We start from the raw sequence: 12944 nt of genomic DNA on the forward strand, positions 1-12944 counted from the left end.
AATTCTAAAATTTGTGAAAGATGGCGAAAACATAAAAATCATCATCTTCATCTTCTTTACCAAAAAAGTTAATTCTTTTTTTAATCTCTTCTTAATGAAGAAAGAAAAACTTCATAATTCAAAGTTCCATTCTTAAAAAGGAAATTTATAAGGAGTAGGTACTCCTTGGTAAGAGTGTGCATTCGTTGATTTGATTGGTTTTTATTAAAAAATATTCAAAACTAGAAAAATAATTCAGCCGAAGTAATTAGCCAAAATTTATTCGATCAATTCAATTAAAAAACTGAAAAACAAAATGATAAAAAATTAACGGACTCGAAAGAAATTATGAAAAATATAGAATTTAAGAAAAAAAAAAGTGTACAAAAAAAGGACTAGAGTTAGCCCATATCACATTTTAACTCTCCAATTTCTTTTATAGCCTTCATATATATCATTTACCTAAAATTCTCAAGAAGATCAAAAGTAAAAAAAAAAATATGACTTAAACCCAAGAAAAAAAAAAGAACTTACTATTAGTCTTAGAAGTCGAAAGATGGAAGCACACTATTGGAACTTAGAAGCTAAAGTTAGTGCACTTAATTGCATACACGCAAAAGATGAAGGAAAAGAAAAAGAAACTGGCTAAATATAATAATCAATACTCTGTAAAGTGATTAAGATAGAGATAAGTTATTCATATGTGCATAAACGCACACATATTTTATGAAGCTTCCTTGGAAAGATTCTCCATAGCTTCTCGAGAGAGGCTTTCCAATTTTTATCTTTTTTGCAAACACATAAAAACTCTCATTGCCACCTCCCGATAATCATCCTTCATTTACGCATCTTAGAAGAAAAATTCTTTTAAATTTTGTGCTTTTAAATTATAAGTTTTTTTCTCTCTTTCAAATTGTGTGTATTAGTGTTAGTGTTGATTTTATTAGAAAGAATATATATAAACTTTATTCTTATTTAAAAAATAAGTAAATTGTAATAAATGAATGATTAAAAAAAAAAAAAGAGAATTTTGATCAATATATAGTTCTTAACACCCGATTTATACTAGAATAATTATGTCCATTAGGCATCTCATAATCTTGGTAAGTCAATTTTAAGTTATGCTTTTACATTCCAATAGTCTAAAAACTAAATACTTACTACCCCACCATTAATTAGTAAAGACTTTAGGGACACCAAATTTGTGTTGGAATTGATAAGGTTAAAGTACAAAAATGAAGACTTCCAATCTTGTTTGTCTGATACATTCCTTCACAAGAAGAATTCATATCTAGCATGAGTTTTAGTTACGTTGACTTTTTTTTTATAGATTAAAATATTTTATTTATTTTTTAAAAAAAATTTATTTTCGTAGAATTAAATTAAATTATTAATTTAAAAATAATAAAATTATTATTTTTTATCAACAAGATCTACGCATTAATTTTCTTCTTTTTAAAATTTTTTTTATTACTGCCTTAAATTATCTATTTAACAACGTAATTCAACTTGTTATCAAAAGGGTGAGATTCCACTCTCAGAAAGAACCTCTTATGGCTAGAAAGAAAAAGTAAAGTTATTTATTAATCTCTTTATTTTTCTATTAAACTAAAAACATTATTTTATTAACAGTAATTTTACAATTATTTAGGATTTAATTACACAATAATTTGCAACTTGTCTTTACAGACATGTTGCAAAAGCTACAAAACTAAACAATAACAATCATAACACAAAAAAAAAAAAAGAAACGAAATAGACTACGCGATTCTATATCTTAATCTTGTCAAAGTTATATTGTACATGTTTCTTTTTACCGAACAAGATGCTTCTTTCTTGCAATATATTTTCTCCTGTTGAGTTTGCAGGTTTTTTTGGTCTTCTTCAACTTATCATCTATTTCAACTTGAATAGCTTTGTCTCTCTTATCATCCTGTAACAGAGCGAGTCTGGAAAATTTCTTGGGACTGACATGTCCAAGTCTCTGTGTTATGTCATTGAAGGCGGGAACAAGGCCACGTCGTATAAAACAGCCATCGATTAAATGCATAGAGTTGAACTCGGGTAGTGAGGGGGCATCTTTCAGTTCCAAATCAAAGCAGAAAGGGGATTCCTTCAACCACATCCTAAGGGAATGAGCCTTAGCCACAAGGATTCCACTTCTTGTTTGACAAGGGAGAAAGGGAGATCCCATTTCCCAAAGGAATGCCTTGAGTGTCCTTTCAAGGGACACCCTGTTGTATTCTGCTGTTCCAGTTATCAGGACAACTGATTTGGGAGACTCTGGATACCCCTCAAGTGATGCATCCTACCACACCAAAACACTTTGCTATTATTACAATAGTTTGGACTATCCCAATATGATTATCTAAACCCAGAGACACTTTAGTTGTAAAAGTAATCATAATCCATTTGGTATATGAAAAACATTATTCAATACTCATTTTTTAAGCTCGTATATCTTCATACATAAAAATATCTGATGCAATTAAAAACAATATTTAGGAAATAGTATTGAAAATGAGGGAGTTTGACAAAAAAGAGAGCTTTTATCTTTTTATAAAAAATTATTTCGTTTATATTTAATTATTACACAAAAACATGTTACCTTAATTTTCATGAATAAACATATTAATTCAGGAAATGAAATAACATTAATGTTTTCACGTAATAAACAGAGCCTATATTTCCAAACATATTGCACAAAATACTTTATTTGTTTGAAACATAACCTTGACCTTCTAGGGAAAAAATAGTTTATTTGTTTCAAACATAACCTTGACCTTCTAGGGAAAAGTAAGAACTAACTATGATAAGTAACACCAACAGTATCAGTTTCATAACCGCTAACAACCATCAATGCAGTGAAAAATAATAACATTTGATATTTCAAAACTAAAAGGAGTTATATATTCGGAAAGTCGGAAAAAAAGAAGAGGAAAGGAGATTGCCTGCATATGGTCAAGCCATAAAGTAAGACCAACAAGAGCTGAACCACCAGACAACTTTCTGAAATCAGCTCCCCAGTCCTTATCAGCCACCCTGTATCACAAAGAACACAGGGCAGAAGCAAATTAACTAAACCGACCCTGGAAATATTGAGGTCCAGGTAGTTGAGAAATAAGATAAAATATTCGTTTTGAAAAAATTTCAACCCGTACCTTGAATGATTTCTTTTTTGTTTTCAAAAAAGAACAGAAGAAAATTAATTAAAAAGCAACAAGCAAGTGCTACCCAGTTTAGAAAGAGATAGACAAAAGACACTCAATTCCAAACTCTGAATGAATTATTTATATTTCCTCTATATTGTTCTTCAATGTCCAAATACACAGAAAACTGTCAATTTATTTCTCATTGTTCTGTTCTTCTACTTGTTTTCCCTTTCTTTCACCTTTCCTATCCATTCTTGTTTCTAGATTCAGCGTTAAGATTGTGATGGAGGACCATCCCATGCACCAAAAGAATTTACATTTACTGATAGGCTCGACAATATAAGTTGAATGTCATTTGTAATTTGTTGAGACTGTTCCTTTCTTTTTATGAGGTGGTATCTTGACTCCGGCTGGTCGAACGAGGTGACGTCACCTTTACTACTGGTAGGATGATGTAGAAGCTTATATTTTATTTGTCATTTTAAGTACTGGATTTTGATGGTACCTCCAAAGGAGGTGGCATCTACAGGTGGCCAACATCTGTTACCTCTCATTGGTTCCAAAGATGGTGACAATCTTAAGAAACCAACTTCTTGAGATACATGCCTACAAGCAGTAGGTGCCCGTTCCTTACAAGCTATTAGCAAAAATAGAAATAAGATATAAAGATAGTGAAAATAAACTAAATTATATGAGGTTAAGAGAAACCATAAAACAAATATTAAAAATATGGACAAAGTAAGTCAGCAGTAACAAAACAAGAGCAGGAAATAAAACGAAGAGGAGGAAAGAAGAAATGAAGGAAAGAGAGAAAATAATGTGGATGGTGGTCGTTAGACCTTTAATTTCTTGATCTATCAAAAATAAACATTTCCAGTCTGCTAGAATGCTTTGATTTTGCTATGTAGTTAATTGTTTCACAGATTAACCCAAGTCTAAAGTTTAGTCTTTTATTTTCATCACTGCTATGTGATAGACGAAGAAGAATGGGAAGTGACTGTCTTTTTAGCAATTCAGCTCCTCATCAAATGAGGAGTATGGCTCTATATAATCCTGAAATATGGTGAAATAAGGCAAACAACCTCCAAATTGTTCTTACTAATTTGCCCTCAATAATGGGATCAACTTGATTGATTTCACAAATTTATGTTGATTCATTGACAAGAATGAACATGATTGAATGACAAGAACTAATGCTAATTCATTGATAAGAATAATACTGATAGAAATTAATTCTGATAATAATAATGTTGATCACTCGCTGATTGATTGTTTATAATCATTGATTGATCATCCACATAATAGTCAACTTAATTCCGACACTCAATGCTGAATTTTATTAGCCAGCATAGAAATAAGCATTCAGACAGATGAAACAAGCGTTTGGGAGAAGATATGAGCTCATGCCTCACACAACAAACCTTGCTAGTTTAACACAAAGGCATGCACCCAATCGCAGAGGAAGAGATCTTGCTTTGGGCTTTTTTGGGCTTTTTGGATCTTTTTGGAAATTTTTTCCTCTAAGCCTTAACATTTTGGAATTATTCTATTTCCAAGAAACACGTCATAATGGGAAATCATCATCGAAGTTTGGTACACTGTGTTTACCCTTCTAATGCTTACACTTAAAGAGATCAAGGAATAAATACGTCTTATATTTAAATTGTATTATAATTTTTGTATATCTCTAACATGGCATATTTTTTGTATCATGAGGATTCTAGAACCTAAGATTACTTGGATTAGGACTCTACATCTTGTAACATTATAAATAGCATGTTCATGTGATGAATAAGATAACCCTTTCAATATTTACATCTGTTCAATAATTATAGTATGCATATGCCTAGAATGATATCCACACACTCAACAGAAAAAATTACATGCTCCCTTTAATGATTCCCCATTCTTCAAAAAATTGGACCTAACGCATATAGACTTGCTTTACTTGCTCAAGTAAATATTAGTCTTATTTTTAATTTTGTGTTCTACTCATTCTAAAATTTTGTTTCTTTTTTCTTCCTTTTTCCTCACCTTTAATTAAGCTCTCTCTCTCCCCTAGTCACTTCTCTTTCTACCTCAAATTTTGTTAAATCAGTGTTGTTCATTACTATAGAATTTGGAGAAAAAATATTAATTTTATTCTCACATTTTAAGGTATTACATTTATTGTATTTATAAAATTCTTAAACTATTAATAAAAAAATTCTCTATTTTAATAGAATTCCTATTATAGTAAAATACATATTTTAACAAATAATAATAAGTATCTTATTCAACACTCCCTCAAGTTGGTACAGAGATATCACACATGTTCAACTTGTAAACTATGTTCTGAAGTGTCATCCTGCAGTTTACCAGTGTCAATCATCCTCCTTTTTTTAAGTTTCTGATTTTATTAAATTTGTTACACTTATAAATGATGAAGAGTTAAACTGAGACAGAATACGCTTCATGATTTGAATATCTTCATTTGAAAGACTCCAACTATTAGTGTGTCAGGTGTTTCACTTAGCTCAACCAAATTTTCCTGAGCTCTCGTAAGTCTACCATTTCTTTTCTCACGACCTCTACTTGGTTTTCCATGTAACTTCCAGCAAGCTTGTTTAGTGTGTTTTGACTTGCCACGATAGTCACACTTCCGTAAATCTTTGAACTGATCAGACTAAGCAATTAATTTAGTTTTTTCAATTGGTGCTATGCATAGCAAGACATTCATTCTACTTTCTTTTTTTTGGACATAAGCATAACTTTATTCTAATGAAGGAAGAAGATCCTTACTAAGTACTTGAATCCGTATTTGATCATATTCGGTATTCAGACCAGTTAAAAAGTTATAAATCCGTTCTTTTTATATCAATTTCTAAAATTTAACTGCATCTATAGGACAATCTGCTTGAAAGTCTTGATAATAATTTAATTCTTATCATAATTCACTCAGTTTAGAAAAATATTGTCGAATAGTCATCTCTTCTTATTTTGTAACATAAACTTTATTATGAAATTCATAAATTTGGGCATCATTATCTACTTGTGAATATGTAAGAAATGTTGCATTCTATATTTTTATTACAGTATCAAGTAACAAATCTGTTTGTTCAATATTGGGTTGCATGGAATTGATGAGCCAAAATATTACCAAAGAGTTTTCAGAATCTCATATGTTATATTCAAAATCACCTATATCTGGTTTCTTTATACCACCTATAATGTACCACTACAATTTTCTAACTTTAATAAATAATAAATAAGATTTTGACCAAGCAAGATAATTAGTATCATCAAGTCATATGGGACTAATTTGTAATGAAGGGTTATCCGAATAAGAAACCATCACCCTCCTTATTTCTACCATTTTAGAATAATAAAGGCAAGAAGAAGATACCCAATAATGAGAACAAACCTCTTAATATGCACCAAAATAACCAAAAAAGGACAGATAAATATTGAAATCATATTTGTCTAGCTGTCTGTCTCGGCTCGGCTAGAAAATGGCTCACCTCGAAAATGGCTCGGCTCAAAAGCGGCTCGGCTAAAAATTGGCTCGGCCTGGTGCAGTGGCTCAGCTCAGGCTGAAATCCGCTAGGCTCAATGACTTCCTCGGCTTGGGCAGATTGCAGTACAGGGTGGCCAGAAAAAGAAGCAGATCACAGCCAGAAAAGCTTCCGCGTGCGACTCTGCGCGCAGCAGAAGTGAAACTGGATCGTGCAGCTCTTCGCACAGCGGAAGAAGAAGTTGGGACAACCATATCTTCGCACGTCTCTACGCACGGAGGAAGAAGGAACCAGAATTGGTTGCTTGGCTCTGCGTGCAGCTGAAGAAGAAGGAAACCGAGAGCTTCTTTGCGTCTCTGTACGCGGTGGAAGAAGGAACTGTGTTGCGCGGCTCTGCGCATGGTGGAGAAAGAAACAGGCTGCTCTTTGTGCGACTTTGCGCACGGAAGAGGAAGGAACTGGCTGCCTTTCTCCCTTCCTCCAATCTTTCCTCTCTTCCCTTGGTTTGGTTCTATTTCTACTCAGCTTCCTTTTGTTGTCCTAGGGTTTGAAAGAAATCCTAAAAATAAAATTCCAAAATAACCTTATTTTACTATGATACCATGTAGAATTTGTAGAAAAAATATTAATTTTATTCTCACATTTTAGAATATTACATTTAATGTATTTATAAAATTTCTAAACTAATAATAAGGAAATTACCTATTTTAATAAAATTTCTATTATATAAAATTTCTATTACATAAAATTCTTATTATACTAAAATATTTATTATAGCAAATAATAATAAAATACCCTATTCAACAGTTACCTTAATTGCTAGTAGTTGTTTAATGGTTAGAGTCCGTCTAAAATCAGGTTGCCAGAGAAGTACAAGACTTGAGGATTGTTTATTTTTAATGTAGATACCTTCAGCTACTTAACACTCTTCTGTCGCTTCTAAGAAACTCAAAAACAGTCTTTCTATGGCATAACAAAGCAGCCAAAATCAATAAAAAAATAATGCAAAGAAAATTAAAACAGAAAATACCATCACCTACCTGAAAACATTATGGTGATAGATATTCCTTTTAACTGCCAATTGGAAAACCCATGATGCAGTAGCTCTATATTCGAATGCCCATAATAGATTTGTCAAAGCATTGACAAAGTTAAAAGCTGCATTGTCTTCCACATTTTCTAGTCTCTCCAGGCACTTGTCCATCTCTGATACTAGTGAATCAGATTTTTCCATCAGAAGCCTATAAAAGAGATCACTTAGAAATAAATCTACACAAATTTAGAGAATCACAGGAACTGGCAACAACCATAATCAATGTTGTTATAACCACAATCACAATGTTGTTAACACTCAATTCAATGAGAAGATATTGGTGGTAATCTGCCATATAATGATAAAACAAGAACCCAATCTATAGGGTGACTACATAGACTAATATGGCTAAAATTGATAAATAGGAAATAATAACCAAATAAGACTCTTGCTAAAAAATAATAAAATAATAAAATATAGTAACTCAACATTTATACAAGAAATATTCTGGGAAGACATTCCTATTCCTAAGGAAATACTTCCTCCGAAATAACTTAGACGGCCTTATATCACAATATTTCTCATTTTTTACCATATCTTGTAAGAGGAACCTTGGTAAAAAAAAAATTATTTAGAGGGAAAACAACCTAGAAACTACCTGATTGGCAGATTAAATCCAGTATCTCGGAGTGCATTTAAGAGCATTATGGCTTCACTTGTGAGCTGTGACAGGCTCGCAGCACTGATAAAGCATGTCCATATCCTGTGGTCTGGTTCCAGACCCTCGTTCTTCATCTCCAATAATTTCTGAATTCCAACATTATAGTCACCCTTCCTAAGATATGCATCAATAACCGAACTATATGGCAATGAAGAAAGTTGTATTCCGCTTTCTTTCAAATTGCCAAGAATCTTTTCTGCCTCTTGGGGATGTCCAGAGCTGCCATAAGATACCATGAGCAAATGCATTGTGGCAATAGTTGGTTCAGCTCCTGCCTCCTTCATCTTACTCAATAGTTTCTCTGCTTTTGAGTAGTTTCCAGAATTTCTAAATATTTTCATCATTGTATGATAAAATGAGCGATCCAATTTACAGCCTTTAGATAGCAACTCTTCAAACAACTCCTCAGCTTGTTCACTGAGCTGCTTCTTACCAAAGGCAGAAATCAAGCTTTTGTAAGTGTCCAATGTAGCATCCAAACCCAGCCCCCTCATTTCATTCATCAGTGACAACCCTTCTTCTGGTCTACGATCTCTACAGTACATTACAATTAAAGTATTGTAAGTAACTTCATCTGGCCTAAATCCAGTTTCTAGAATTCTTTGGTAAACTTGAGCTGTCTTTTTGAAATCCTCAATTCCAGCATATAACCTAAGCATAGAATTCCATATGGAAAGATCAGGCTCGAAGCCAGCTTCTTCCATCTCAGAAATCATGACTTCAACATCCCTCACTCGTTTTCCCTTGCATAACAACTTAATCATTATTCTGTAAAGATACATGGTAGGAAAATAGCCCACAGCCTTCATTCCGTTATAGATCTTTTTTACCTCAAAGATATTCCCAGCTTGTACAAAGGCATCAAGAATCAATAGAATAGAGCTTCTGCTTATTTTAAAACCCAAGTCTTGCAACTCATTGATTAGGACATAAAGTTCATCAAGTCTCCCATCTACGATCAACGCTTGCAGGAGACCATTAATAGAATCCACAGTTGGAAAAGGACCATCTCTCATCATTGTGCTAAAAACAGCCCTAGCTCGCTCGTAGCAACCATTATTGGCGTAAGCTTGTATCAAAGCATTCCAGACCTTCAGGTCCATAGTTTTACATCTTTGTCTAAGACTTCCCACTATACTTTCTGCCTTTTCCAATAATTTCACTTTTCCATATGCTTCAATAATATCAATGTAAATGGAAGAATTTTCAAAATTGATACCTCTGGTCTCAGCGAGATTAACCACGTGATCTGCTGTTTCTGGAAAACCCAGTTTGCAGTATATAGTCACCATACTTTGGTAAAGAAATTCAGAAGGTTCAACACTGCAAAATCTCATGTCAGAGAAAATTTGAGAAGCTTCAGCAAAAAATTCATTTTCTTTGCAGCATTGAATAAGGGACTCATACACAGCACAACTTCCGCAAAACCAATGAAGTTCCCAATTATGACTGTATTCCTGCAAAGCAGCCTCTGGTTGATGAGTCTTGCAGTGCATAACAATAAGAGCTTCAGATATCACTTGACTAGATCCTGATTTATGTTCTCTTAAGAATTTAAGAAGGTTATGTGCTTCTGAATGCCTGTCAGCTAAAATATATGAAGTTAAAATGGTTAATAAATTTTCACGGTCCACCTCATAGCCGCTGCTAATAGCCAATTTCAAATATTTAGCAGCATGATCATAGCATTCTGCCTTAACAAGAAGATAAGAAATTGCTTGAGGGTTCATGGAACATAGTTGTTCCATATCCCTAACCACTTTTTGGATGTCTTCCATTTTGTTTTCCCTCTTAAGTTGTCGTATCATGGTCTCATAAAAGGAATTATCTGGTACATAACCATCACTAACCATCTCCTTATATAGCACCATTGCTTTCTTCGTTTCATTAAATCTGAGAAATATATCCAACATAACAGAATATGCCAAATGATCAGGTCTAATCCCAGACCTTAGCATGCAACTGAAAGTCTCTTCAGCCTCCAATTGCTTTCCAGCCTTAGCATACCCACAAATCAAGGCACTATAAGTCCGCAAAGTGGGTTTAACACCTGCATCCAACATCTCTGACATTATGTTAGCAGCTTCTGTTATCTTATTTGCTTTCCCAAGAGAATCAATCAATACTGTATAAGTAACCACATCAGGAGTTTGGCTGGAGCGTTTCATGGCCTCATATAGCTTCAATGCTAGACCATGGTCGCCCTGCTTCCCATACATGTGAATAATAGTATTATAGGTCATCTCATCTTTAACAAAGCCCATTTTCAGCATTTCCTGACAAAGATTTTGTACCTTCTCCACATCGCCTTCTCTTGCAAAAGCATACAATAAAGAGTTATACGTCACTGCATCTGGGAATAACCCTTTTGACTCCAACTCCTTGAAAAGTTGCTCTGCATTGTTAGCCAATCCGCATCTCCCATAAACCGAAATCATAGCATTGTAAGTCCATAAATCAGGTTGACAACCATGTGCTTCCATATCATGGTAAACCTTCATTGCCTCAACCAAATTCAATCCACGTGAACACGCACTAATAAGAGTGTTGTATGTTATTATATCCGGTCGGAGACCCGATCTCCTCACCTCATTCAAAAGCTCCATGGCCAAGTTAGGCACCGCTGCACCCGATTTAAACCTAGCATTTATCAAAGTATTGAAACTAACCAGATCCGGCTCACACCCTCTCTCACGCATTAAATCAAGCAATTGCTGAACATGGCTGAACCTACCATTACGAGCATACACACCCATCATGGCATTATACACTTGGACTGTATTCCCAACAGCGGGTTCCGCCCTCATAAAAATCTCCTCAGCCAAACCCTCCTGGTTAGCTCTACCCAAAACAGCCAGTACTGTAGCGAGCATCCGAGCATTGGGAGCATACCAATGCCGCAAATTCAGCCACTCGTACACCTCTAACGCCCTCTCCCAGTTTCTCTGCCCAACCCATTTCACCACAAAGCAAAAATCAGTTGGTGTCATCTGCACAACCAGATCATCCAACACATCCCCGACAAGCTTCCCTTGTTCCAGTCCGAAAATCCTATCACTCACCAACTTCACCCTTTCTCTCCAGTCTTTCGCTCTCTTCAGCGCCAATTTCGTCATTTTCTTAACCCTGTTCCTGCTGGGCCTTCCTAATACCTCCTCCTTTTCAGCACCCACCATCACAGAATCCCCTGAAACAGACGTGTATACGGAAGAACCGGCTTCCTCCACCAAAAGAGTCGATGGAGGTGAAGCAGCCGTTAACTGGGTCTGAGGTGAAGAAGACGAAGAAGCATCTGGAAGTTTTAGGTGGGGCCATCTCACTGATGGTGAAGCTCTGCTGTAGCTAAACTTGTGGGTAATGTCGCCGCCGCTATTATCAGTATTCACTTGTTCATCACTGCTAGTAGTACTGTCACTAGAGATATTAGACCTACAAGACGGAAAATGGTGAACAGAAGAGGAAGAGAAAGATAGAGAAGAAGTCTTCCATATTTTCGGATGCAAAGATAAAAAGGCTGTAACTCCATTGTAGGCAGCCATGGCGGCAGGCGCCAACGCTTGCTGGACGTTAAAAAATCTTGGTATATTTTTGTTGAGCTATAGATATTTATTTGGCAAATTTGTATGTAGACAACCTTCTCCATTGTTATATTTATTTAGCCGTAACTTTTGTATTTTAGCCTGTGATTGGATAGTGGTAAATAATAGTTGATTAATATATAATATTTTATTAACTTAATAAAATTTTATTTATTTTAATTTTTAATTTGATGAGATAGTAATAAATAATATTCAACTGCCATATTTTAAATAAATTTTAAAAATTATTAAATCAGTAATATATGAAGAACAAATAAATATATTTTTTATTATACTTTCATAAAATATGTTTAATTTTTATTATATTTTCTTAAATAAATAATTTTTCTAAATATATTTTAATTTTTTATTTTTTAAAATAATTTTAGATTTAATATAATAATATATAATTATCACTATTTTTTTAATATATAAATAATTTTATTTTTTATTAAAATTAAATTAATATGATACTATAAATAATAATTATTTATTTTATTAAATATAAAATTTTAATTTGATTATGTGTAATAATTATTTATTTAAATTTAAATTTAATTATATTTTTATATATTATTTATTATTATACATAATAAGATATGGGTAAATTATTAATTTAACTGAAAATATAATCATATCATCTTATTATTTAAACAAAACAGCTGTCGTTAACATATATTAATATACAATCATCTAAATATAAAAAAAAAAATTTATCATTCACATTTTGTATTATTATCATTTAATCAGTATATTAATTACCTATAACTAAAATTTATCAAAAGACAATGTAGTTCAAGAAATATTTATTAATTTATTTAAGAGTTTTAAAATAAATTGCAAATTATATATTAATTATCATATATTAATTATCTATAATTAAAATTTATTTAAATAGAATCTTAAAGATAATCTAATTGAAGAAATATTTATTAATTTGTTTAAGAGCTTTAAAATAAATTGCAAATCAAAGGATAATTTATTAAT

At 32.9% G+C, this 12944-nt stretch overlaps 1 protein-coding gene across 6 annotated transcripts; it reads right to left on the reverse strand.

Annotated features, from left to right (window-relative positions):
• Positions 1-1530: 1530 nt before the first annotated feature.
• Positions 1531-12002, reverse strand: EMB1270 (Pentatricopeptide repeat (PPR) superfamily protein). 6 transcript variants are annotated; one of them, XR_015819034.1, is made up of 5 exons: positions 8317-12002; positions 7666-7866; positions 7437-7588; positions 6632-7184; positions 3253-3768 (listed from the first exon to the last, which is right to left on the reverse strand). XR_015819034.1 is itself a non-coding variant. In XM_088219719.1 (4 exons), the coding sequence occupies exons 1-4, from the start codon at positions 11916-11918 to the stop codon at positions 1793-1795; spliced, it is 4389 nt and encodes a 1462-aa protein (XP_088075845.1). In that variant the 5' UTR covers positions 11919-12001; the 3' UTR covers positions 1531-1792. The 6 variants fall into 6 exon arrangements, 4 of the variants coding, with proteins under 4 accessions (XP_088075845.1, XP_088075858.1, XP_088075855.1 ...); XM_088219719.1 differs by lacking the exons at positions 3253-3768; positions 6632-7184; positions 7437-7588 and adding exons at positions 1531-2287; positions 2931-3021 and having other exon boundaries at positions 8317-12001; XR_015819033.1 differs by lacking the exon at positions 3253-3768 and having other exon boundaries at positions 7121-7165.
• Positions 12003-12944: the final 942 nt, after the last annotated feature.

The sequence above is a fragment of the Carica papaya genome, chromosome 1 (assembly GCF_054855325.1).
Source record: "Carica papaya isolate Zhongbai chromosome 1, ASM5485532v1, whole genome shotgun sequence".
Taxonomy (NCBI): Eukaryota; Viridiplantae; Streptophyta; class Magnoliopsida; order Brassicales; family Caricaceae; genus Carica; species Carica papaya.

Bases quoted from the DNA above. Each gene is read 5' to 3' on its own strand.
- EMB1270 (XM_088219719.1), bottom strand. From the start codon at position 11,918: ATGGCTGCCTACAATGGAGTTACAGCCTTTTTATCTTTGCATCCGAAA. The intron at 7,867-8,316 runs GTAGTTTCTAGG...TCTCTTTTATAG, and splicing joins GGATTTAATCTGCCAATCAG to GCTTCTGATGGAAAAATCTG. The intron at 2,288-2,930 runs GCAATCTCCTTT...TTGGTGTGGTAG, and splicing joins TATGGCTTGACCATATGCAG to GATGCATCACTTGAGGGGTA.